Source organism: Ricinus communis, chromosome 4, assembly GCF_019578655.1.
Source record: "Ricinus communis isolate WT05 ecotype wild-type chromosome 4, ASM1957865v1, whole genome shotgun sequence".
Classification (NCBI taxonomy): domain Eukaryota; kingdom Viridiplantae; phylum Streptophyta; class Magnoliopsida; order Malpighiales; family Euphorbiaceae; genus Ricinus; species Ricinus communis.
The window spans coordinates 31,252,322-31,273,167 of NC_063259.1; the positions used below are offsets into that span (position 1 = coordinate 31,252,322).

At 35.4% G+C, this 20,846-nt stretch overlaps 4 protein-coding genes across 6 annotated transcripts; 2 read left to right on the forward strand and 2 right to left on the reverse strand.

Moving 5' to 3' along the window:
* Positions 1–29: 29 nt before the first annotated feature.
* LOC8274462 (probable beta-1,3-galactosyltransferase 8) lies at positions 30–2,931 on the reverse strand. Of its 3 annotated transcripts, none has more exons than XM_015715802.2 (9): positions 2,777–2,931; positions 1,890–2,192; positions 1,726–1,790; positions 1,443–1,636; positions 1,105–1,362; positions 940–1,027; positions 628–753; positions 433–527; positions 30–352 (listed from the first exon to the last, which is right to left on the reverse strand). In XM_015715802.2, exons 2-9 carry the CDS (start codon positions 2,082–2,084, stop codon positions 204–206), a joined length of 1,170 nt encoding a protein of 389 aa, XP_015571288.2. In that variant the 5' UTR covers positions 2,085–2,192; positions 2,777–2,931; the 3' UTR covers positions 30–203. The 3 variants fall into 3 exon arrangements, with proteins under 3 accessions (XP_015571288.2, XP_002513511.3, XP_048229228.1); XM_002513465.3 differs by having other exon boundaries at positions 433–542; positions 2,777–2,930; XM_048373271.1 differs by lacking the exon at positions 2,777–2,931 and adding an exon at positions 2,438–2,581 and having other exon boundaries at positions 433–542.
* Positions 2,932–3,698: 767 nt separating this feature from the next.
* Positions 3,699–8,044, reverse strand: LOC8274461 (tRNA-specific 2-thiouridylase MnmA). Its single transcript, XM_002513464.4, has 10 exons — positions 7,682–8,044; positions 7,356–7,430; positions 7,211–7,264; positions 7,002–7,080; positions 6,764–6,891; positions 6,190–6,273; positions 5,583–5,666; positions 5,324–5,475; positions 4,714–4,864; positions 3,699–4,438 (listed from the first exon to the last, which is right to left on the reverse strand). Exons 1-10 carry the CDS (start codon positions 8,000–8,002, stop codon positions 4,073–4,075), a joined length of 1,494 nt encoding a protein of 497 aa, XP_002513510.2. The 5' UTR covers positions 8,003–8,044; the 3' UTR covers positions 3,699–4,072.
* Positions 8,045–8,141: 97 nt separating this feature from the next.
* Positions 8,142–11,361, forward strand: LOC8281013 (nucleolar GTP-binding protein 1). The gene is made up of 3 exons (XM_002513463.3): positions 8,142–8,272; positions 8,715–10,773; positions 11,121–11,361. The coding sequence occupies exon 2, from the start codon at positions 8,728–8,730 to the stop codon at positions 10,762–10,764; it is 2,037 nt and encodes a 678-aa protein (XP_002513509.1). The 5' UTR covers positions 8,142–8,272; positions 8,715–8,727; the 3' UTR covers positions 10,765–10,773; positions 11,121–11,361.
* A 5,715-nt stretch (positions 11,362–17,076) lies between these two features.
* On the forward strand, positions 17,077–20,300 carry LOC8274460 (transcription factor MYB46). The gene is made up of 2 exons (XM_015715652.3): positions 17,077–17,787; positions 18,949–20,300. Exons 1-2 carry the CDS (start codon positions 17,489–17,491, stop codon positions 19,649–19,651), a joined length of 1,002 nt encoding a protein of 333 aa, XP_015571138.3. The 5' UTR covers positions 17,077–17,488; the 3' UTR covers positions 19,652–20,300.
* The last annotated feature ends 546 nt before the right edge of the window (positions 20,301–20,846 follow it).

Below are 20,846 nucleotides of genomic sequence, written 5' to 3' on the forward strand. Positions count from 1 at the left end.
TCTCACTATGAAATATATACAAGTGAGAATAATAAAAAGGAAAAGAAAACTTATAATTCACTCATACAATAAACAGCACATGGAATATTGCAAAATCAAAAACTAAGTACTTAGCCTTCAACTTTTCTATCTCTCTGCTGCTCATTTGAGCCATGTCATACTAATTTTATATTATTTAATTAATAGTTCTTGATCAATTAATTTCAGAGCTCCACATTCCAAACAGCACCTTCTCCTTCTCCGCAAGACTCATGAACCAGTTTCATCCTGTCGACAGATTTGCAAATTCCACTGCACGACCAGTCGAATGATGCTACGCAAATATTGCCTGCTTGAGCCTTCAATTCACAATCTGATTACAACCAGACTATATTAATTTATCATATTATTATTTTTAAGACTAAATCCATCATGCAGTTTTATTATTATTACCTGGAGGAGTTCCACAGCACATGGAATGGTCATCTGCATGTTCAACTTCCAACCCAATAAACCAAGACCCCAGAGAAACATCCTCATTGGCATATCTATGCAATATAGGACTGTTTTTAACAAGCAAAAAAGTGAATACGATGAATCTAATTAATATAACAACAGACTAAATATGATTATAATGATTTAACTCACGAATTATTGGCGATATAGGTGGCAAGGTCCTTAGAAATGCCATATATCTGACCAGTTGCATGCCTAAAGTACTTGTTCCCTTCTTCCCCAAATTTCCAATACTCTGGCTCATGATATTTCACCCCTCTGCAATGGTTAAGGAAAATTACAAAAAAGAAGAAAAAAGACATAATTACTTAGTTAAATACATTGCATTGTTTCCTCTGCTGAAGGTCGTTCAATTCAAAGAACGATGCTGATCTTGAGCTACATTATTTTATTTCTTTATTGGGTAGTGATAAATATAGATCGTAAAATGTAAAAGAAAGTTACTTTTTAGAGAGAACTGGTCCAGACTTCATGCACCCGATGTACACTCTAGACTTGGATCTGTATCTTGCTAGAGTGCTTACAAGCGTACCTACAGAGAAAGATATTTTCATTAAAAATCCTTGAAAAAGATACATTACTGACCAAAACTTGAGCTTATTTAAGTACCTAAATTGAGATGAATATCATCGTCAACTTTCATGTAGAACTCTGCATCCCAAATTGAAACTGCAGTTGAAAAGTACAGCCTTGTCTTGGTAGAGAGTTCATGGTAGCCTTCGACATGCTTTAACCTAAGAAAATCCTTGTGCTCTGCCTCTTCTAAGTCCAGTGCTTTATCAAGGACACCACCTGGTGTTGCACTATGTCCTATTACAAACCTTATCACTATCCCTTTCTCTTTCTCTAATTCCTTCAACTTAGCACCTGCACACACCCGCCCACACGCACTAAGTTACTAATCTTTCGACATAAGGTAGAGAGGGATAGTGATAGAGAGAGAGGACCTTTTGGCATCCAAGTTTGGCGCACTGAGTCTCGCCGTTTCCTGCTGCTAAATGCTGTATTAATTCCAATCACAACAAATGCCTTCTGCAAAGTGTGATTATTCTGTTTTTCTATTGAAACTTGGTCCCTGGTTTGACTTGCTCGACTCGCTGCTAATTCCATCTCTAGTGTTGAAATTGTATTCTCAAGCGACCTGTATGCGCATATTTTGTTAATGCAAGTGAAAAAAGATATATATGGTGAAAGGGTTTGCAGTTTCGACAAAGAAAGGAATTATCTTACTTGACAGCTTGATGGGTTCTCCTAACTTCTCCCATGATATCTCCAGATTTTCCTTCAACCAATATCTGATAGTAGATGTATATGTAAGTTCAGAAAGAGAATTGATGTTAGATACCATTGCTGGTTGATCAGTATTTATCATGTGCTTGTTGAATGAAACTTACACGCTTGTGATCACAATCTCGTTTCACTTCCTGTAGCTTATTAACATAATGAGGAATGAGAGAAACCTGATGATCCTTAGCCTGAGAAGGATGATGAGTCCATGTCCGACTAGTAAAAAGCGACCCTGCAATAAAACTAGCAATGCAGAGTACAAGAATCGCTTTTCCTGAATTGAGCTGCTTTCCTGATCTCATTTTCTTGGACTCGTTGTCAAGATGCCAAGGCCACAACGTCAGTACTAAATACTGCAATCTCTTGACCAGCTTCTTTTCTGAAAGAAGCTGGAGCCTAGTGTTTGTGGCCTGTAACAAGTTATTCATGAAAAACCACAGGATCAGAAGTGAAATATAGTATGAAAATTGTGACTCATATGAAAGCTGTATTTATACATGTTCTATGTCTTGGATTCAAGTTCTTTTCAGAAATAAATGAGCTAGAAGAAATAGAAAGTGCCTATACCATGTGTATACCGACTCTAGAATCCTGAACTGCCAGACCTATGTTTCTAAATATGATCAAATGCAGCTAGAGAATTAAAATGCTGTACCTGTATGTGCTGTTGCAGAAATTGGCATTGGCAAGCTATAGAGTATGAAATGTTTTTCCTTTTCTTTTGAAAAAAAACAAAAGAAAAGGAAAATATTCTGTAAACTACAAAATCTAGTGGTTCTCTTAATTAAAAAGTGAATGGACAAAACTGAAATGCTATTTATTATGATTTTATTTCAAAATCAATGCAAAGATTGAGAAACCAAAATATTGGAGTTTTGGGTACTAAATGACATTAGAAGCAAACTGTTATAACAGTCTTTATTAATTGCTATAAGAGGAATGCAAATTAAACATTGGCAGAAATTATAGAAAATTAAGAATGTAACAAATGTACCTTTAGAAGGATTTGATATCATATGGCAACACAAAGATTTTTTGATTTGATATGAAATGCAATGGAGTCGTCTTTGTTTTAATATTAAGTAAGATCGATCATAGGTTATAAATCTTTTTATATTTTCTTTTTTCCTTCTTTTAATAGATGGACCACTTAAGTTGCGGAAATGGCAGTTCAATCATGTGATTTTCATGGTTCAACAAACTTTCTTCCAATTAAACTGAAAAATACATTCTCCATTCTAGTATTCTCATCGGTAACATTTGCGTGCTTATTAAGAATTTTCTGCTTACTGGGAAAAGAGGGTACTTCAAACAGTACCATGTTAATTAGCACATATAATGGGAGTGATGTCCATTTTGACTGTCTCTATTTGTGCTTGATTAGAACATTTAACCTAATATTTTGCTATTCATATGCCTAATTAAGAGGATTAATGTTGGAGATCACTTCATCCTTGTACTTTTGTTGTCATTTGGTTTTGAAAGGTTGTATTATATCAGACTCTTCCTGTCAAACTTCGTAATTATATTATTTGTATGACACGAAAGCTATTGCCCCATGCAATATCATTATCAGGGTCATTAGCAAAATTTAGAATTCTTTCAACATAGGAGAATTTTAAAACCAAACAATCAGTTTAACACATGACAACAGTAGCAAGATGTGTTGAAATATCTGATAAGGGAGGGATGGGGCACCTGCGTGACCAAAACACCATGTCATCCCCTATCACAGGAAGACCCGAGCATGGAAGATTAGTCTGCTTGGACAGCTATGGCTTTCTCAAATCCATGGCCTTTTTAAATGGGAAGATGGGTTCTATCTTTTATGGGCCGGAGGACACTTAAATCTTGCCAGAAGAATAACCCGCCAAATGCAAGCAAATCTCGGAGGCAACTCCATGAGTGGCCAAGCATAAACTTGAAACTTAAAATTTGTATAATCTAAATAATTGCTGTAACAAAATGTACATTAAGAATTGGAGCACTCCTAAACATTCTGGGAAGATAAGACTCCGGCTCATGGAAGGGTGGGACCGTTTTCCATCCAGAATTTGTACACTCATATTTAAAAATTTCCGTGACCCTTGCACCACCAGAGATTCATTGGCAGAACAGAGTGCTAAACCCTAGCTTTCATATGCAACAAAAAAGCCTTTGTCATGTTAGCCTTTGTTAGCGCTCTACAATTTTACGAATAGAATTTGAATCACTTTGTTTAATATCACATATGCAGATCACTGCAATCTGGAAATTTCTTCTAAGCTGATACGCTCAACCTCCTTCCCTTTTAACTTGTGACAGCAACCTGGGAATTATTTAGTCCTCTCTCAACTTCTATACCGTCCTTTCCATCAAACTCTCTCACAGGAATTTCTGGTTTAACCTTTATTTTAACTGGTTTCCCAAGCTCAGATTTGTCTTCTATTCTTGCTAGCTCAAGAGCCCTTTCACATACAGGAAATCCCTGATCATTCCAAGACTCCAGAATCACACCAGAGCCTATGCAGGTTCTTCCCTTGTAGAAGGCTGCAAATTGCCCTGCTGCTAGACCTTGATCATCTTCACACAACTGGACAATTGCAACATCTTGATCATCAACCTCACCAGGTTCAATTACCACACTGCAATTATAAAACCCAGGGCCATGTCTCACCTAAAAAGATAAAGCGATGTAAGGCTCAAACAATTAGCATTTAGTAAGATCTATCTGAAGCATGGCAGTATAAAATAACAGGTACCATCACCGTGCTTATTAGACTACTAGCATGCTGTAGCCAAACTATCCTTACCTCTTACAGTTTTGACCAAACAGTAATAGAGAACTAATATTTCTTATACAACCTTTTCTAAAACCCCTTGTCTGATTAAATTTTATCAGGGAAATGCCTATAACACTGTATGTGTGGACTGGATACTGGATTATCTTACCTTACATTGGAGCTCACTGGTCTCTTTTGGGGGCGACCCATTAAACCATCTCAAGGAGCCAACACGGAATAAGCGCCTTCTTTTGTCAAATGAAAAATAATTCCTCGACACAAATACTACATTGTTCTTAACATCCTTCTCCACAACATACCTGCATGAGAGAAGAACATGAAAAAGCTAACAATATAACTGAAGAAAAGTGCTACTAAAGGATGGACCAGGATTACAAAACTTTTACTCTTAAATTGAAAAAACTACGAGTAAATAGGTCAAAGTTACAGCATCTCGAATGCACAAGGATGTTGGAAATTTAAGAAATGGTTATGGGAACGGTGATATTAGCCTATGAAAATAATGTTGTAAGTTATAACGGCGAAGCATAGAAATAAACTGGGACAGAATTTAGAATAAAAAGGAAAGAAAAGTCAACTTCAACTGAAAGACACAATTCAACTATTGACTGACACCGACAGAACTTTCTGATAGAAAACTACATCTGTGCTTTAGAAACTTGATATTAGAAAGAGCAAACAGTCCCTAGGGCCTAGATCTAAAGCCAATTAGTGCAGAATTTTGAATATGATGACAGGGATAAAGTCCAAACAGATACCAGGGACCCCCAGGAAGACGCAGACCTTGTCTTTGACCAATTGTGTAGAACCAAAATCCTCTATGGTTGCCAAGGAAATCTCCTGTCTCAGCTTCCAACATGATACCTTCCATCTCCCCAATATGTCTTGCAACAAATTCACTAAATTTGATCTGGACAAAATAGAAAATGTTGAGAGGGCATATATACAGAACTAAATATTTAAAAAAAGCTTCCTCTTCTACAAATGTTGATTGACAAAATTTCCCCAAGGAAGTACCTTTCCGAGAAAACATATTCCTTGTGAATCCTTTCTGTCTTTGTTAGGCAAATTAAAAAGTGTGGCAAGCTTGCGAACTTCATCCTGCAGATGATTAGGCAAAAAAGAAGTTAAGGGATAGCAGAGTACGGCAGAGAGACATTCTGCACCACGAGAAATCAAACCATGCAACGAAATAAGAAAAATAAACATTATGGTATGCTTTTGAAAAGAAAAATCTCATGAAAAATCAGAAGAATACAAACAAGAGATGCAATTACAAGAAGAATTTTCTAATAAAGCTCCACCAAACTAGAAAAGTTCAAGTTGTGATGGTCACTAATAATAAAAAAACACTTGCATTAGAGATAATAGATCAGGGCAGCAAGATGCTAGAATTGCTTGTATTAGTTGATTTGCCGGATATCTATAATGTATTTGATCAAGCCAACTGCCACATACACATCCATGTTCATTCATGTTAACCATAAACATAATCTGAGACTTCCTAACGTGATTCAAGAACACCGCAAATTCTAAACAATTCACTTTCGTTAATGAATTAAATAACACTAAACTGGATGGAAAACTATCCACATGATATTAGTGGCATAAATATTGCACGGACCTTTGAGATACCACCAAGCGGAAAAATAAGACGTCTAAGCTGGGCCTGTGACAGATGTGAAAGGAAATAAGTTTGATCCTTCACCTGCAGAGACAAATTCAAAGATATTAAAATATCAAAGTTTCGAAAACAAAAAAGTTTTTGCATAGTTACTATTTGATTCATCATATCATCAGATTATAACAAATCATAAGGGAAAACATATTAGAAAAAAAATGCCACAACATATAAATGAACTAACACTGTAGATCTCAGTGAATTTCTCAGTCCTGCACCCAGTTCTACCCTAGCTTATATAGCATGCTCAAAGAACTCCATTAGTTATTACTAATAGTTATCTATGTATTCAAAGAAAAAAGATGAAATCTGTTGCTAACTATTCTGTCTCTGGCCCAAGAACTTTCTGAATCAAGACTTTTGTGTAGCTACTAATACTGCGGTTATGCATCGTGCCACGTAAGAATATATTTACTATCGCTTGTTCTCTTATATGGTCTTCTAAAAAATACTAGATTTAAATTAAATATTACTAAAACAAAATATAGGTTAGAAAATGTGCCTCTCACATGCATACCATGTCTTTTGAGAGTTCTAAGACAGAAGGCTGATTTATTTCATCTGCAGATGGGTGGATGACCTTGGCATAATGCCCAGAAGCAACATAATCAAATTCCATATTGTTGATGGCATCCATGAATGCACCTGAAATCGGGACAAAAGAAAAACTATAGCTAAAAATCAAGAGAGTAAACATGGAGTAAACTAATCAATGATAACTAATCTAAGACACCTCAAGCTCAGTGGAGACCTACCAAACTTAATTCTTGTATTGCAGAGAACATCTGGATTGGGAGTTCGACCACAGCGATACTCCTCAATAATGTAAGAAACCTGAAATGAAACACATAATGGGACATCAAAAAGATTTCAAATTTCAGAGAGCACACAAAGAAGAAATAGTTGCCCCAAATAAAAGGGTGCTTGGGTATATAATAGTATGATTAAGGGATATGTACAATACCACGTTTTTCCAGTATTCATCAGTTAAATGCACAACTTCTAATGGTATATCGACCTGAAAATCAAGTACATCTCATTTCAATCAGAAACTCACCATTACAAAGAATAAAAATAAATAAATAAACCATAGAATAATGGTAACAAACCTGATCACAAACAGCTTTAGCGTACTTCAAATCTTCTTCCCATGGACATTCTGACCAAAAATTCTCAAAATCTTCCTAAACAAAACAACACATCAGGGCCAGCTTATTCTACTAGTATAAAAACCAAAGTAATTAAATCTAAAATTTAGAACAGTTTAAAGTCGACTTTTTCTACCTTTCTTAATTTTAAAAAAGAAAACAGTATGTCTCTAAATTGCCAAAAATAGGATAAAAAGTAATAACTACCGTCAAATTGGTGACTTATATTCCTACAAATTAAGAAAAAAAAATTAAAACTCATTACAAACAGAGAGAGGGGAGAGTACTTGGAACCAAATTTTGAGGTAAAAGGCAGTGCAGTGGTGGCCAGCGGCATGAAGGAGGCGGAGAGCGACGCTGCTATCGACGCCGCCACTAAGGAGAAGAGCAATTCTGAGATTATTTTTATCAGGCAAGCAGCAAGATAGATAATTGGGCTCAATAATCCCACAACCTGCATTATTATTTGAAGCGCGTGTGGTTAAAGATTGTACGAGTTTTGAAAGTCGAGAGAAGTGGAGTGGTTTTGGCGGGAAATAACAAGGAAGGAGAGGTTTGAGATGGAGAGAGAGCGTTACTGGCCTCACCATTGCCATTGCTCTTAACATTGCTTCAGTGAATGAATTCTTGGGATAAAGAGAATGAAAAAGAGAGTGAAAATAAATAAGGATGTAATTACCTAATCTACCACACGTTTTTGGACTATTATAATTAAAAGATAATGAAACAGTCAGGGGCAATTTAGTCTTTTTAATAAACAAAGTTCTCTTTTCTCGATATGTTATATAAACCGCCTCTGTTTCGTCTTTCTACCTCTCTTAAACCCTAGACAGGGCCGCTAAAGAGCCCCAAACATCCAGAGATTCAGGTTTCAAGAGGTGAGCTTCTCTTTCCGAAGAATAAATTTTAGTTTCATTATTTTGTATTTGATTTAGGCTTGTTATGCTGTTATGTTTATTCTGCTATTTCTGCTATTTATTTTTTTTGGATGATTTGGTAAAAAATAACCTGAGAAATCCATGAAGATGGTACTTAACTGATTCGTTGGCTTTTTATTTAGTACACCATCTATTAATTGATCTTATCTCAAGTCTGAATCTTTATCATGTAATAATCTGAAGAAGTACCATTTCTGACAATTGCTGTTTTTGTCAAGAATCTAGAGTTAAGAATGAGATGTCCTATTCTTTACAAAGCATATCATGTTTTCTCATGCTACAGTTGGTGCCATGCTATGCTGAGCATGGATTATGCTTTCTGTTAATATAAATATTGATGTTGAATGTCTAGTCTATAATAATGTCTGTATTCGTTTTTCAGGATAATATAAAAGATGGTTCAGTATAATTTTAAGAAGATCACTGTGGTCCCTAGTGGGAAGGACTTCGTTGATATCATCCTTTCTCGGACCCAAAGACAAACACCAACTGTTGTCCACAAGGGATATGCCATTTCTCGTCTGCGTCAATTTTACATGCGTAAAGTCAAGTATACCCAGCAGAATTTTCATGAAAAGCTCTCTACGATTATTGATGAGTTCCCTCGCCTGGATGATATTCATCCGTTTTATGGCGACCTCCTTCATGTTCTTTACAATAAAGACCATTACAAGCTTGCCCTTGGCCAAATTAACACTGCCAGGAATCTTATTAGCAAGATAGCCAAGGATTATGTGAAATTGTTGAAGTACGGTGATTCGCTGTATAGGTGCAAATCCCTGAAGGTAGCTGCTCTTGGTCGCATGTGTACTGTGATTAAGAGGATTGGCCCTAGTTTAGCTTATCTTGAGCAAATTAGACAGCATATGGCAAGGCTACCTTCGATTGATCCGAATACTCGTACCATCTTGATTTGTGGGTATCCTAATGTAGGCAAGAGCTCTTTCATTAACAAAATCACTAGGGCTGATGTGGACGTTCAGCCTTATGCTTTTACCACTAAGTCACTCTTTGTAGGTCATACTGACTACAAATACCTGAGGTACCAAGTGATTGATACGCCAGGGATTTTGGATCGACCATTTGAAGATCGTAATATCATTGAGATGTGCAGTATTACAGCTCTCGCCCATCTACGAGCTGCTGTATTGTTCTTCTTGGATATCTCTGGGTCATGTGGCTACAGCATTGCACAACAAGCTGCTCTGTTTCATAGTATCAAGTCTCTTTTTATGAACAAGCCCTTGATTATTGTCTGCAACAAGACAGATTTGCAGCCATTGGAAGGGATATCTGAGGAAGACAGGGAATTGGTCATGGAGATGAAAGCAGAAGCTCTGAAAACTGTGATTGGTCAGGGAGGTGAAGCTACAGGTGATGAGGGTGTTCTTTTGAAAATGAGCACTTTGACGGAGGAAGGGGTGATTGCTGTGAAGAATGCAGCTTGTGAGAGGTTACTGGATCAGCGAGTGGAATTGAAGATGAAATCTAAAAAGATAAATGACTGCTTGAATAGGTTCCATGTTGCAATACCAAAGCCACGTGACCAGAAAGAAAGGCCACCTTGTATACCTCAAGCAGTTTTGGAAGCTAAAGCAAAGCAAGCAGCCGAGGCAGCTGAGAAGGAGAAGAGAAAAACTGAAAAGGATCTGGAGAACGAAAATGGTGGTGCAGGTGTATACTCTGCCAGTTTGAGGAAGAAGTATATCTTAGCCAATGATGAATGGAAAGAAGATGTCTTGCCAGAAATTCTTGATGGCCACAATGTTTATGACTTCATTGATCCTGATGTCTTAGAAAGACTTGAGGAGTTAGAAAGAGAAGAGGGTATTCGGCTAGCAGAGGAGGAAGATGAGGATTTTGAGATGGATGGTGAGGAATTGACTCCAGAAGAGCAAGAAGCTTTGGCGGCGATCAGGAAAAAGAAAACCTTACTCATTCAAGAGCATAGGATGAAGAAGAGCACTGCAGAGAGTCGGCCCACTGTACCTAGAAAATTCGACAAGGACAGGAGGTTTACAACAGATAGAATGGGTAGAGACCTTAAATCTGTGGGGCTGGATCCCTCTTTGGCAATTAATCGTGTCCGCAGCAGGTCAGTATCGAGGGGCCGCAAAAGAGAGAGGTCTCTTGCCAGGGAAGATAAAGATGGTGGTGATGCAATGGATATGGATGTTGACCAACCAAATAAGAAGCTAAGACTAGCTATATCTCGGTCAAGGTCGAAATCACGGCCTCCTACTGAGGTTGTACCTGGAGAGGGTTTCAAGGATTCAGCTCAGAAAATTAAAGGTATTAAGCTTCATAAGAAATCTGCTAAAAAGAGGAATAAGGATGCTCGCCGGGGAGAAGCAGATAGAGTTATTCCTACTGAGAGACCTAAGCATTTGTATACTGGAAAACGTGGCATTGGAAAAACCGATAGACGTTGATCACTTAAGGTTTGTCATGGGGTTGCACTTGACTTTTCCCTGCTTCTCTTTTGTTTATTTACATGATGTGCTTTAGCCTTACTTGGCTATGCTTAGGTTAGTTGATAGTTGATGCTGAATTGATTTAAGATATCTGAAATAAAACTTGACTGGAGTGAAAGTGATTTTGCTTGGCTGGTGCATGTTATCTCTTGACTATTTCTATATATATATATATATATATATATGACTTGCCAAATTGGGTTTGGTATAATTGAATTTGCTGTAGTTTGATGAGCTTTTTGTTGAAATTTTGAATGGTACTGCAGAAGTGAAAAGAAGTTGCTAATCTTTGCTCTTTCTTTGTTATGTTTCAGAGAAAGGCGGTCTTATGGAGGGTATACTGAACCATGGACTGACTTTGCTGCTTATATGTCATTTAATGTTCAACGTACTGCTTTGATTGTGGCAGTGAATGAAGTCTTTTATTTTAATCCTTAAAGCAAATTTTGAATGAGATGTTTTTATTTCATATATTGTGACGTTTGGTTCTGAACGGTACTTTTACATCGGCTGCTGCTCTTTTATTATTTAAACGTGAGAAAATTTTGGAGTAAATGCTGTTTGTTATAGATTCTATCCAATTCAAATTGGCTATATGATGTCATCTCTTCATTAGCCTTCTGTAAACTATTAACAAAGCAGAAGGTGCTGTGAATCTTATTTTCGTTGGAGAAAGGAATTTGCTGACTGATATTTTGGTGAGAAGAAGAGTGGAATTTGGCTCTTAATACGAAGCATTGTTTGAAAAATCATTAACTATGGGAACACTCGTAAAATCTTTATTTAACAAGTGTTGCAATCCATACATTAGTTAAGAAAAGTAGTAAATCGTATGCATTAGTCCTGAAATTCAGCAGTCTAATTACATATTGAATATTTCAGGTTTTGTTTCTTTTCAGAAAAAGAAAAATGCAAGTCACGGTTACTCACTACTCTGTTCTTTTTAGCAATGCTCTTCTGATTCTCTCAAAATCTACGTGCCTCCTCCCATCCCATGGCTTCCAAGATACTGAGATTCAGTCCTGAATATAATCTGTATTACTTACTACTACTACTCCAGCAATCTTTTGGGCAGCTTGGCCCGGATTAGGCTAACATCGCCCAAAACTACTCTCCGTTTTCAACCCATTTTTCCACATTCTATAAAACTACATTCTCAAAAACTGTTCTTGCATCTTCACAATACAACCCTTTGCTCTTCCGACGAGTCTTTTTAACTTCAACTGCTTCGACCCATCCAAATAGTCTCTCATAAAAGCTCTGCCATATAACCTGTAATTGCTCATTAGATTCTAGAAACAGCTGGTCAGGAATTCCAATTTGATGATCTCTAAAAAATTCCACCACATGGACTTATAAACTTGTTTCTAATTTCAAACTCTGCCTATTTTAGCCATAAAGTTGTGGTTTCTGTAATATGACGCTATATGATACTTTTCTAATTGATTGCATTTTTATTTTTTTTTTTGTGTTTTCATTTTAAATTTTGAAATTTCTTTTTTATTTCTTATACGATACGGGATGGAATCAGTGGCTCGTGTTTGCGAAACTCACAAATGTTCTATTTAAATTTATTTCTAGCTTGAATTAGGATTGGCAACATAAATTAATAAAGAATTGATGAATAAGGTTTTGGAATATGAACTAGAAAAAAAGGAAAAAGAGCTCCCACGAAGATATATATTTTCATATATCTTATGTTTTAAATAAACTAACAATTTAGTCCCTTGTTGCGTTAAAAAGTTATGACTATGTAAAACTCAATGATGAATATGTTAACCAAAACATGAAATTTCAAAGAAACTGAAAGGTGGAAGTACAATTTCATTAATTTTCAAACAAGTGGAATATAAATGTAACTATTGTAAAAAATCAGGGAGCTTTTAATAATTTGATTGTGTTGGTTCTTTTGGGTTATATAATAGTCCCGACGAATATGGGAATGCATGAATTTAGAAGATAAAGTTGGCCTTGGGTTGCTATCTGATTTCTTGCTTAACGTTTTTGGTAATGAATCATGTTTGATGACTTTCTTTTGACCCTACTGTAGCTTAACAAGGAACCTTTTCTCTGTTTCACTACTCTAGTATCCTCCATTGCTATATATGACCTTTTAGTTTCTGCAAGCAGAATTGTTCTTCTTCTTCTTCTCATGCCAACAAATTTAGTGGCAATGGCATTCCTTTCCCAATTCTTTTAGTGCCAATCTTAATGTCTCGCCATTCTGAAAACTGAATACACGTTCCCAAGAATTGCCAATTCTAAGCACCAACTTTAGCTGCACCTGGACATCATGGTTTCGAGGTGAATAATGATTGCATCATCTAATAAAACAAGACTATTCAAACTGATAATTATGTCAGACGCTTAGATCGTCAGTCCTGTGTGCTTGCTCAAGTGGTTTTCAGAGCAGAAACCTTAGACTTAGACCAAGTGTTCATGGACCAACACTCGCATGAAGTGAGATATGTAAGTATTATCAGAAAGAAAAAATCTGGAATCCAAGAAGACTTATGTTTGGCTTTCCTCTTGTTGTCAAATTTTTTTAACATTTGGCTTTAAAAACAAAATAACTCAATTGCTAGGAGGAAGTATCAATTAGTCTGTTTTTTTTTTGGGGGGTTATAAAACAATAATAAATTGTTTCTAAATAAATAATAACAAAAAAGAAAAAACTAGTTTGAGAAAGGCAAGCCCAGATTAGCTGGTGGTAGCTTATCTTTTCCCTGTAAAGATAGATTGTGAAGCAATGAAACATGATTCCCTTTGATGGAGTTGCTTCATCATTCTTTTGTTCATTAGTGGACCTGCCGACAAATGTAAAGCTGGACTTATCATTATCAACACTGCTCCTTCTTTTTGTATTTTGGCTTCTAATTGGAATTTAAACACCAGAGTTTTATATTATATTTGTCAGTTTTATTTCAGCATGGTTCTTTTGTTATCTTCTTCTACTGTGGTAAACTTTTCTCTACCTTTTATGAATTGCAAAATCAATTAATTCCTCTGTCTGAACAACTTTAACATTCTTGTAAATTGATGTATTTGGCAATAGTTTAATAATTTCTGTCCGAAATATGGATGCCTCGTAATAACTTCTGTTTGATGGAAGATCTACACAAGGCTTTTTCTTGCTGGAGTTTTTGTTCCATGTCAACCTCATTACAGTTCTCTCTCAAGCTCTATTTTTCTTTTTCACTTTTAATCATTTCCTTACTTATGTTCTTACCCATGATTTCTAAATTTTCTAAGATTCGCACGTGTTAAAGAATTACAGGAGTTCTAGATTTATAGCACTGAAATAGCTAGTTTAGTTATTTTAATTGTTTTATTTGAACAATTAATTTCAATTTTCTAACGTGGTCGTTTATTGTGTTTTAAATGAGATATTTAACATTTATTTCAAGTAACAACTGAAGTTACATTTGAAACAAGTGTTAGAGAATTAAAGATAGGACCAACTACCCACCTTTTTCAAAATTGAACAGCTGCCTTCAACAATTTCTATTCTCTCTCGAGCTAACTGTTATTACTTATAACAATCCCGACTTTGTTGCAGAAAGATCCTGCAATATTTTCGCCATTGGCTGCTTACTTTACTTTAGCCACATGTTTGATATGTTGATATAAGAAGAGAAGACCTCTAAAAAGAAGCTCTAACCCTCTTTTCTTTTAACTTTTATATTGACTTGTTGATGTCTGTGTGTGTGTATATATATATATATATTTGTCCTCATGTTTCAATTCTAAAAATTTAAAATGCAGATTTCACATTCATACAGTATACCCTACCAATACCTCTGGCTTTTCCATCAGCATGGATATCTTTTTTCTTTTCTCTTTTTGTTTGTCCAAATAATTAAATTCAATGAACTTTATCCCTCAATCAGAGAATAGGGTTTTCTGCATTCTTTTTAGTTTACTAGGTTTGCTTTAGAGGCCTTCCTTATTGGGCCAGTCTCATCAAACAAAAGGCATGTTTACTTATTACCAGAGAAACCTTAACAGGTAGAGACAGACAAAGCTTTGGCAAGAGGGAACAGTAAGAAGAAAGCATTGAAAAAGTTGAACTCTGGAGTACTCACCAATGTTTCCTATGCCCCTTTTTTCCCTCATTATTTAGCTTATTTGGGTAATTAGCATTAAAAAAGTAAATAAACAAAATGTCATGCCCATATTGGTTGCAGAAATATTTCTACTTACTAATCCACTCAAGAGTGATATAATTAATATGCTATATGTGTATTCACTCGGGGACATGCATGAGTCATCAAATTGTAAGCAAGTGTAATTCTCTTCAAGAGCAATTCTGCAATTGCTTGTCACTAGAATTACGGTAATCATGATATCATTTGAAGTCAAGAATATTATAATGCTCTCTAACAATATAATTGAGAATGTTGATATGACTGTAAATTTTTGGATCTCTCCTCCAATCTGTACCCTCCACAAATCCAAGATTTTCCACAAGCATAATTAAGTTCAATAAGTACTTCATTTGATTGTAGAATCTCTTTCTTCCTCCCCAGAAGTTACTTAATTTCTTTCGGCCCCATTAATGGGGACTTCCAATATAATATCTTATTGACAGCTCTTTTGCCTTTTGAGTTACATGCCTGAAAGAAAGATCTTTTGACCCTTTCTTTAAAACTTTTTGGCATCTAGAGAGGAGCAGGTAAAACGATGTAAAAAAGAAAAAAAAAAATAAAACAACAATGATGCAAAATATTTAAGATGAATCTGTCTCACAGCAATATTTCTGGTTCTTTCCTCCAATCATGGACACTCCCCGGCAACAGCTTTTTTCTATTGGTTGGTTAGGGATCTTTGATGAGAACCATTTCTGAATTTAGAAACACCTCATGTGGTGGCCACCACTAATACCCATATATTATATTATGATGTGGCTTTTCTCATCTTGCCAATGCAGTGCTGAGAAGTGTTAGATTTCCACTTCACCACTTGGAAATTACAGTATCTTCTGCTTAGTTTATGAGATGTGATTTGCTGTAATTTATCGAGTTAATTACCCATTCTAGAGAATAATTTTTTTTTTTCTGTCTTCTCCTTTTTGGATTGAGAACTCGTCAGGTTTTTATTAGATCAGGAGAAACCTGGATTGGCCTATCATCACTTAAAACTGTTACCGGATAGTGCTTGGCAGACAAGGAATTATTCAAGTTTTTCACTTTCCGGCATTCTAGAAGATGACCTTTCCAGGTTTTAAATGTAATTACAGTAACCCTACCAAATTTACCTGCCTCCAGTCCAGCATGTCTGCCGGCAAAGGACAGCATATCTCTACATACTAAGCTGGATATGTACAGTTACTGTTGTGTCTGGAAACGGTAGGAATTAAATCCAAATGTCTGTTTCACCTGTTCTCTGTTTTCTATTTCTCCTCCTTGTATCTTTTGCTTGCTCCAGACAAAATATGTCAATGGATCGAAAACTGAAAATCTAAGGCAAAACAACCTGTTTGCTTGAATTACAATTCATTCGGCTACTGTAGCAAAATAAACAAAACAGACCTATGATAATTCGTGAAACATGTGTAAAAGCCGATAATTCATATTTTATCAAATGCATAACACCCATAAACTATTCTTTCCAAGATCATCTCATAAATTAAACAGTGAGGGAAGTGTATGCCCTAGAGACCACTGACCACTGCAAGGTAGCTGACACCATTGGTAGGGCTCCCAGATGATATACAGGCAACCTTCGTTTTACTTGATACATTTATTTAGCATTTTATATCTAAGAAATTGATTAGAAAGGAACATAGCTTCTCTTTCTTACTTACCTTTCTCCATTTAAGTTTTATATTTCAACATGGTGGAGTATTTTCTACGCTTGAGGGCTGTTCGAGGCTTAAACTTGGGCATCTAACGCCAAATCACTCCAATGAAGATCCATCCTCGTAATGTGGACCGTTGAGTATTTTTCATGTGTTTATTTGCGAAATTATTTATTATTATTATTATCTAGTAACTTCCCTACTCTTTATTTATTTTATTTTAATGTTACATATTAAGAAACTGTTTACTTTAAACAATATAAAATCACTCAACTATTAAATATAATACACTCTAAATATATATATATAGTCGAAGAAAAATCAATTTTGTTTGGTTACACTAATACTTTTATTCAGTATCTTCAAATACACGTGTGGAGATTATGTGAAATGGAAGCAAATATCTTGGCTTGGTTATGAAACAAACCTTTCCAATATTTATTTATATTTTCCCTATTATGTGTTGTTTTTTTGTGCTGCTGTTTCAGTCTGTGAATATTATTAATATATGATACAGAATATATATGATGATTACCTTGTCAGTGAAGAAAAATATAATAGAAAAAAAAAAAAGACAAGCTAATGGAGTCAAAGACAAGACGACCACCTATCTCTCTCATTTCTCTCAGGTCCCTCTCCAAACCGTTTTCTACTCAGACGCATCAACCAACCTCTCTCTCTCTCTCTTCCCTATATTCTAAGCAAACCCCACAACCATCATGATCATCATTCCCACTCTATGAAGCCTTCTCTGTCTCTCTTTCTCCACCTCTCTCATATTTTTACCATTCTATAAAGTCTTAACTAATCTACATCAAATCAGTTGGGGAAGAGAGATAGATACCTTTCGAAGGATATAGGATTCGGTAGCTAGTTCTCGAAATGAGGAAGCCAGAGGCCTCTGGTAAGAACAGCAACGTTAATAATAATAATATTAATAATACTAATAAGCTTAGAAAGGGATTGTGGTCACCGGAGGAAGACGACAAGCTCATGAATTATATGCTAAACAATGGACAGGGTTGTTGGAGTGATGTAGCAAGAAATGCTGGCTTACAGAGATGTGGAAAGAGTTGCAGGCTCCGCTGGATCAATTACTTGAGGCCTGACCTCAAGAGAGGTGCCTTTTCACCCCAGGAAGAAGAACTCATCATCCATTTGCATTCCCTCCTTGGGAACAGGTACCTTCCTTGTTTTGCTTTATTACATGCTCTCTTTTTTTTAATGTAATTTGTGAATGCATGTTACTGTTAGCTTGTATATTTTCTTCATTCATGGTATATAATCTCCACCTTCTTTTGAGTGGGAGCAAAACACATAACTATGGTTAACTGTGTGTTGGTAAAAGTCTCAATTAATAACAGTGATTAATATACAGTTTTAAAAGCATAAGGTAGCTCCACTTTTTCATCTCCTTTCCCTTGAACACTAAAAGAGAGAGCAAGTCTACTTTTGTTACAGAGTTTTAAGTTAGCTGTTCAATACTCTTGTGTGCATAGCATCGTTTTCATACAGTTACTAGTGCAAATATTCCACCTAAAGAAAGACTACATAACGTGAATTGATGGCAAGAATGAATTTTTTACATTAAGTAAGAAAAAAGTAGAAAATTGCAATCCTGGCTTATAAATAATTTATTAGAGTAGAGTCCATACATTCAAACAAGTTTTCATTGTATTTCTTACAAAAAAAAGAAAGAAAAATAATGAGTATAATGTTTGTCTTATACTCACTTGATTTGTGATGAAGCATAGCCACTAGTGGGTTCCACCTTTTATTTTATGATTCATTTATGAATTAGTAATCATCTTATATATCAGAATAAAAATAACCCAGGTATTGAAATTTCAGTTTGAAATAATTTAGGCATCGTATCTATCTAAAGAACAATCATATAAGCACAGAATGTTAAGAGAAAAGTACCAATAATTTAGCTGTAACCTTTGAGAAGTGTGGTCATATAAGTATTGGTAAGTTCTGCTGATGTTGGATAGCTGAAGATATTCCCTTCAAGGAGTTAAGCTGATAAGGACATTCTTGTAGTGTCTACTGAGTTGAAGACAATCCATAGTTACCATTTCCTTTTTCTTGCATGTTCTTATAGTTAGATATAAGTATCCATGCAATTGTAAGAATATAACAATAGAGTGTACAATTTTCAGATTTTTTCTTTTATTCTCCTTGCCTGAGAGCACCGAGATTTAACCTGAAGAAGAAAAAAAATTGAGAGTCTTGAGTGTTAATCTGCTTCCATGCAAATCATGCATTAGCAGTGACATAAGATGCCTTCATTGAAAATGAGCTGAAATTGAATTATTTGATGATGTATTTCTCTCTCAAAGGTGGTCTCAAATTGCGGCTCGCTTGCCAGGAAGAACCGACAATGAAATCAAGAACTTTTGGAATTCAACAATAAAAAAGAGACTAAAGAACCTGTCGACCTCCACAGCCTCACCAAACACGAGTGATTCTTCCTCAGAGCCCAGCAAAGAAGCAACTATAGGAGGGTTCATCTCAATGCAAGAACAAGGCATGAATCCTATGTACATGGACCCATCATTATCATCTTCAGCATCAACATCATCAGCCACATGCATGCAAACCATGTTTCTAAATCACATGATGGACCCATCACCCACTTTTAATCATGGCATAAGCATGTATGGTGCAAGTGTATACTTCAATAATGCAGCCCCATGCATAACGACCCAGATAGGAGATGACCATTTATACGGTAATTATCAAGGGATGCTTGAAGGTGTTAATATTGGGATAGAAGGGGAGTTTCACATTCCTCCTCTAGAGAGTATAAGCATCGAGGAAAATGTAAAAACAGAAAATATATATGGCGGCGACACCAATAAGCACCCATATAGTGACGTGAACAGAATTAGCAGCAATTGCAAAAACTACAATAGGGCAGAGAATATGGCCGCTGCGGTTGGAAACTTTTGGCAAGGAGAAGAGCTAAAAGTGGGGGAATGGGACTTGGAAGAGTTGATGAAAGATGTTTCCTCATTTCCCTTTATTGATTTTTCAAGTTAAGTAACTGGTTTTCCTTTTGAGAAAAACAAAAAATTTCTTTTTCCTCCAAATCCCGGATTGATTATTACCCTTTTTTCCTTTACACATATATAAAAACCTACTATACATACCAACTTTCTGTAGCCTTTCTATCTTTGCCAAGTGATTATACATAGCTTAGATATGGTATATATATAAGAGGAAGATAGACAGGAATATTCTAGGAGTTGAATAAAGGCCATTCTGTTCATGACCTAAGAAATTATTGTAAGTATGTGCCTTGTTGTTCATGTGTAATTGAATAGGAATGTGCAGTAGATTGAGAGAGACATCAAGAGATTACTAGTCGGCACATAAGTTTAGTTACCATTTACTATGAGATGTACAAAAACACCTGAGTGGAAGTTATTGGTGGGAGATTACACATTGATAAAACATATTGAAAATCTCTATCTCTCTCAACCTTCTTCAAAAGGAAACTTGTTTTCTTTTATGGAATATGATTGTTACTTATAATGAGGTTTATTTGAATTGTTTAGATGAGATGTCCACTCGGAACAGCAATAATAATATGTAGGTAGCATATTGTATATTTGGCCAGTTTGCTTTCATTTTACACATGACATAATGTAAGAATATCTCTTATATTTTATTAGTTAGTTAGCCTAAATGGTTTGCTCCTTAGTGTAATTATGACACTGACTTTTACTTACTGCATGCCTGAATTCGTATGGCTCTTGTTTAAAGTCAAACAATGAAAAGAGAGGTACAGTCAAGATGATTGAAAATAAAATCATACATGTATATGAGAAGTGAATAAAATCATACAATGAAGTGAATATATATTTATATAATTTTAATTCTGAAAACCACTAATATAAATCTACTGAGTGTTTTACATTTTTAGTATTGGATAACTAAAACATATTTTTTATTTCATTTAAAATTAATAAATATATATCAATCATCTACCAATTTAATATATAAATAAAAAAATATACTGTTAACATAAATAATTGTTTTCAATTGTGAATGGCACATGAAAGAGAGTGCTTTCTTAAATCATTTCGCTTTAGATTTTTAAGATCCCATAACTAACATGTGGAAGTATTAATCATTTAATTTATGAACTGAAAGGTTATCTTGTCTATAATCAAATGATATATCTGCATAGATTTGTGCACAATTTGGTGCTTTTATATGTATGAAGAGAGTA

What these genes read in the sequence shown, in the direction of transcription:
- LOC8274462 (XM_002513465.3), bottom strand. Translation starts at nt 2,084, where the DNA reads ATGAGATCAGGAAAGCAGCTCAATTCAGGAAAAGCGATTCTTGTACTC. An exon ending in CCAAACTTGGATGCCAAAAG is followed by an intron (nt 1,363 to 1,442) that starts GTCCTCTCTCTC and finishes GGGTGTGTGCAG; the next exon opens with GTGCTAAGTTGAAGGAATTA. An exon ending in ACCTATATCGCCAATAATTC is followed by an intron (nt 543 to 627) that starts GTGAGTTAAATC and finishes TGTTAAAAACAG; the next exon opens with TCCTATATTGCATAGATATG.
- LOC8274461 (XM_002513464.4), bottom strand. Translation starts at nt 8,002, where the DNA reads ATGTTAAGAGCAATGGCAATGGTGAGGCCAGTAACGCTCTCTCTCCAT. An exon ending in CTAAAGCTGTTTGTGATCAG is followed by an intron (nt 7,265 to 7,355) that starts GTTTGTTACCAT and finishes CTTGATTTTCAG; the next exon opens with GTCGATATACCATTAGAAGT. An exon ending in CCAGTGAGCTCCAATGTAAG is followed by an intron (nt 4,439 to 4,713) that starts GTAAGATAATCC and finishes TTATCTTTTTAG; the next exon opens with GTGAGACATGGCCCTGGGTT.
- LOC8281013 (XM_002513463.3), top strand. Translation starts at nt 8,728, where the DNA reads ATGGTTCAGTATAATTTTAAGAAGATCACTGTGGTCCCTAGTGGGAAG.
- LOC8274460 (XM_015715652.3), top strand. Translation starts at nt 17,489, where the DNA reads ATGAGGAAGCCAGAGGCCTCTGGTAAGAACAGCAACGTTAATAATAAT. An exon ending in CATTCCCTCCTTGGGAACAG is followed by an intron (nt 17,788 to 18,948) that starts GTACCTTCCTTG and finishes TCTCTCTCAAAG; the next exon opens with GTGGTCTCAAATTGCGGCTC.